Source organism: Morone saxatilis, unplaced genomic scaffold (genome assembly GCF_004916995.1).
Source record: "Morone saxatilis isolate NCDOM2014 unplaced genomic scaffold, NCSU_SB_2.0 Contig5, whole genome shotgun sequence".
NCBI lineage: Eukaryota > Metazoa > Chordata > Actinopteri > Moronidae > Morone > Morone saxatilis.
The window spans coordinates 4,084,410-4,089,128 of NW_023340095.1; the positions used below are offsets into that span (position 1 = coordinate 4,084,410).

Sequence of the window (4,719 nt, forward strand, 5' to 3'; positions counted from 1 at the left end):
AATTTAATTAATTAATTAATTTAATCTATCTATCTATCTATCTATCTATCTATCTATCTATCTATCTATCTATCTATCTATCTATCTGTCTGAAGCAGAGGGCAGCTGCAGATTCAGTTTCAGCACGACAAACAACGAAAATTAATTGTGTAATTTAACACATTATTTAAAAAAAAAATTGAATCTATTATAGCCACTTTAACCTACAAACAACATCACTATTTAACATAGTCCTGCTCGGAAAGTGAAAGAAATATGACGACACATTGACAGGTGTGTTTCGTGTGTCTGTGTAGTACCTGTTTGGATCCCTGTAGGTCACTTGTGGTCTCTGGTATGAAGAGGAACGTGTACTCCGATATCAGGCCTTCCTTGACCAGTGTGTGCAGCATCAGGGCTGAGGGACAAGGCACCATGACAGGAATAAGTTCAGGGTTTACACATTCTGCGACCATTATTTTAATCTTAGTAACAGCTATAATCACATGTTTACACTAACTACCTTCTTCAAGTTTCTGTATATCACCAGTGCCACCCTGCGGGCCTGGCACCAGGATGACCAGAGGCAGCGGGCAGTGCCAGGTGCTGGCCTGCTGCAGCTGTTTGAGCTGAAGCAGGGCTGACAGCAGAGGTACATCCTGTTCGTCTTGCCCAGGCTCAACGATGGGGAGGGCGGGGAGCAACGTGATCAGAGCTCCTGTCCCATGGAGCTCACAGCACTCCTCCATTTTGGACAGGCCGTCTTCAGTCAGAGGGCCTCGGGACGCCTGGGAGACAGAAGATCCCGTGTTACACAGTTCTGAGGCACGGCAGTTAATATCTTCATCAATGCCAACATGGGGTATTAATACAGGACTCATTCTTTATTGTACATTACATCTATGAACCCCACTGTCTTAAAAAAAAACTGATTTGTTTGTCTTTTCTATGCATTCGACTGCCATTGTTCATATAAGCTGCAGTCTGATCCTACCTTGACGCAGACGTGGACTTTGTGAATGTGGTGTTCTTTTTCCTGGAGTGAGTTGGTGACACAGAGAGTCTGCAGTGTCCCGTCAAGCTGCTCCTCACTTGGCTCTGACCCCTTGCCACCACTAAGCTTCACCTCCAGCCAGTCTGACACGATCCTAAACACAACAGACAGGAGAGGACACATTCAGTGAAAGGTCCAGTGAACACTGGGGGCCTCCAATGACAAGAGTTTTAATTAAACCTTGGAGGTAACCACACTTCTGCTTGTCGGTGACCTTTTGTCATACGTCAGCTGCTTACCTGTCTGACAGGCTCGCCACACTCTCGTGGTCGCTCGGCAAGAGGAGAACCGCTTTCCAGAAGATTCGGTCAGGGGGGTTGGAGATATTTTCTGTCACTAGTGCTGGCAGGTCGAGAGGTGCCCACACTGTCTCACTGAGAGAAACACCAAAAAGAGGTCAAAATGCTGCATTGAGAGATGAATCACTGACTGAATAAACATACTGCTGACTTACTCAAGCAGGAGCTGATAGTAGTAGTGGACTCTCATCTGGTGGATGACTTCTTGTCTCATTTTCAACAACCTTGACAAAATACATAACATGTTACTGGATCAATTAAGTGATAGAGTAAAAACAAAAGTGATTTACCCACAGACAACATGCTGCAAACATATTATGTATATTATGTGTATGAGTTGTAAATCACATAATAATGGAGTGGAAAACATGGTGAAGTATCGTATTCACTTGTGTATTTCAAAGACACACTTAGATAACGGCGCTGGAGAGGAGCATACCTGGTGCTGGAGAGGGCCAAGGTGCCGGAGTTTCCCAGGTTGACCACACCACGGGCCAGATCTGCAATAGAGGGCTGTGCTGGGGCGCTGGGAGCCAGAGCCTTCAGTTTGAATCGAGGGTCCACGCAGCAAGGAGCTGCAGGGAAACCTCTCATCTGTCTCTTTAGCTGCCGACGTACTGCTACCACATCACGCCACCTAGTGATACAGATAAGGAAATGTAAAAAGGATATTTAAATGTATTCTGCCGAAGTTAGACTGACCTTCTTGGTTTTCATTACGGTGTTAAACCTTAGCTTATGATCTGAATGTTTGTCTGGCTTTGTACATTTTTTCTCTTTCTTACCTTTTGATATACTTGTGGATGCGTTGCAGCTCAGCTTCAAGGATATCTTCAACTAACAGAGCGATGTCTGCATTCAGAGTCTCCTCAACGAGACTCGTACAGACCTGTTCTGTGCATTTAGCCACACGGTCTGCTTTCTCATTCACTGCCCATCTGAAAGGTAGTTTTAAAAAAGTGTCATTCAGTGATTTGGGAAAATAAGTATGCCACTTGAAAACATTAAACTTAACTCTACTAGGCTTCTTCATTTCTGAAAACTTTACACTCGACCAGATTATAATTTGGAGGAGTTTAATAGCCTTACTGGATCTCAGAGGTGGCGGTCTCCTTGATGGACTCATCCAAAACTTCATAGATGATCTCGGTGCAGAGAGAGAAGCTGAAATTAACCAGGAAGGCCTCATGCTCCTGCCTCCTCCTGGCAATGACAGACACGGAGAAGGAAATTTGGGGGTGAGTTGTTGCAAATAAGGCTAATTTGATACTCGCCTTAAATACTGGGATTATGATATTATGATACAGTTTAGATGAATAAAACATTTGTAACCTCTACATAAAATATAAAAAACCAACAAAGCTAACAAAGATTATTTTGTGTTCTGTGTTTTGGGAGACGTTTTCCCCCCTACTCAACCAATCTGAGTGTTATATATATATAAAGTACAGTGTGCTGTAATCAAAAGGTCAACGGGTCAAACCAACCTGGCTTCTTCAACCTTGCGTTTCTCTTCAGTAACACGCTCCTGTTCCAGCCTGATCTCAGTGGAGGACATCTCCTGCAGCATCTGTCCCAACACCTCACTCACCAGAGTCTCTGCCTGCACACTGCTCTCCCTGCAAGTCAACGGAACAGCAAGTTAGTCATCTCAACAATCAGATCTCGACTCCCTCTACACACCGTAATCACATAAATTAATGCTAACTGCAGGGAACGGAAGTAAGCACATGATTTAAATGTATCTATCGTAAACGAGAAAAGCTGGATGGAGGATCACTTGAACTTACGAGAGAGCTGTGGTGACGTAGCTGGCACCAGCGTCGGCTACCTCCCTCACCGCTGCTTCGACTACCTCTTCAATCACACAGTCTAGTACCGCCGTAACGTCCTGCAGGAGCGACGGAAAACAGCACAGTTCAGTGTTAATGAGCTGTAATTAATACAGAATGAGCCCTCTTATATTATATTTAAGGCTGAAACTAATTGCATCTAATGGTTATAAATTGTGATGAATTGTATGAAATGTCAAGAAGTCCAAAAAGGTACCATCTGCAGATTGCTTGTTTTGAAAGATTCAGTACAATACAAAGTTCAGAGCATGTGAAGTGGTCCTCGACAAGAAGAGATCTCGCTCACCTCATTGCTGTACACTGGCTGAGGTTTGGGTGGAGGAGATGCTGATTTGACAGGCTGAGGTTGAGATATCGGCTGGAACAGCTGCTGGGCGTCCGCCGGGTGGGCCGAGCTGTGATACGGTTCGCTGGGCTCTCCGGTCTCATCGGTAACAGTCGGAGGAATCCCAAACGCGTGGGCCATGCCTTGGTCCTCGACCGACACGGCCTGGGTCAGCAACTCAGCATTCACCTTGGCAGCAATAGCTGAGACAATGCAGACACATTTCAGCTTTATTAAGGAGTCGGATTCACTACATACAGGCTTCTTAGAACTCCAGTCGCTCATAAAAGAAGTGTTTTCTTTCTCATAAAAAAAATAGTTCCAGCAGCTCGACGATGCAGCATATAATGGGTCAGATAAAGTGAAATATTTCTATACTTCTGGGGCAAACATCAAGACCTGGAAATAATATCCCAGCTCTACATACAAACAGTACGGTTCAGGTTAGCTGAAATGAGTCGATATGCACTGTAAGTGGAGAAAAACAGAACATGAAATGGGGTGAATACCTTTAAACTGGCTTGCAGGGGGTTCAGCCAGAGGGCCTTCCCCACGGTACTTGTTCTGGGAGTCAAAGCTGCAGACAGGGTTGTGCTGGGGCCGAACAGGGAGGGGGCCTCCATTCACCACCTCTCCAATCAACACTGTTTTCTTTGAGAGGATGACCTCGGACTTCTTCTGGGACAGAGGCAGGTCTGGCTCCTGATAGGCGACCCGACTCAGCTCTACCAGACTGGGAACAACATTTTGTGAAACTTTCGTTGATACGAGGTACAGTACAGTCATTTGATCAATATCGGTGACTCAGCGATCGGTAAAGCTACTAAGGGAGGTCGTCACACTTACTCATCGTTGATATTGAGGCCGTACTGCTGGATGAAGTCAGTTGCCTCTGCAGCGTTGCGGAACATTAACATCCGAACTACGTCCTCCAGTGGAAACGCAGTTGATCGTGGACCCACGGTGTGAGCCAAGTTCAACGTCTTCAAGGCCTTCGCTCTGACCTGCATTCACACACACACACACGTTGGAAAGAACATAAATATAAACACAGAATACTTTCTGGACATTATTTGCATCTGCTACTTTAAAACCAGCACTTATCGCGGCTGTGTTTTTTTTGCTGCTAGTGTTTGTTATTTTTCTTTTCTCTCTCTTCTTCTTTATTTTATATTATTTTTATTTCATACTGTCTTTATACTGTTTTTT

At 44.7% G+C, this 4,719-nt stretch overlaps 1 protein-coding gene across 1 annotated transcript in view; it reads right to left on the reverse strand.

The window, feature by feature from the left end:
• mcm3ap (minichromosome maintenance complex component 3 associated protein) overlaps nt 1–4,719 on the reverse strand; it is a gene marked incomplete at its 5' end in the record, with an annotated part of 9,891 nt that overhangs the window by 2,950 nt on the left and 2,222 nt on the right. The window contains 13 exon segments of the mRNA XM_035676670.1: nt 300–397; nt 503–767; nt 974–1,127; nt 1,273–1,407; nt 1,488–1,556; nt 1,772–1,969; nt 2,118–2,270; nt 2,422–2,535; nt 2,820–2,951; nt 3,123–3,223; nt 3,472–3,713; nt 4,020–4,243; nt 4,357–4,514. Coding sequence (XP_035532563.1) covers nt 300–397; nt 503–767; nt 974–1,127; nt 1,273–1,407; nt 1,488–1,556; nt 1,772–1,969; nt 2,118–2,270; nt 2,422–2,535; nt 2,820–2,951; nt 3,123–3,223; nt 3,472–3,713; nt 4,020–4,243; nt 4,357–4,514 — 2,043 coding nt within the window.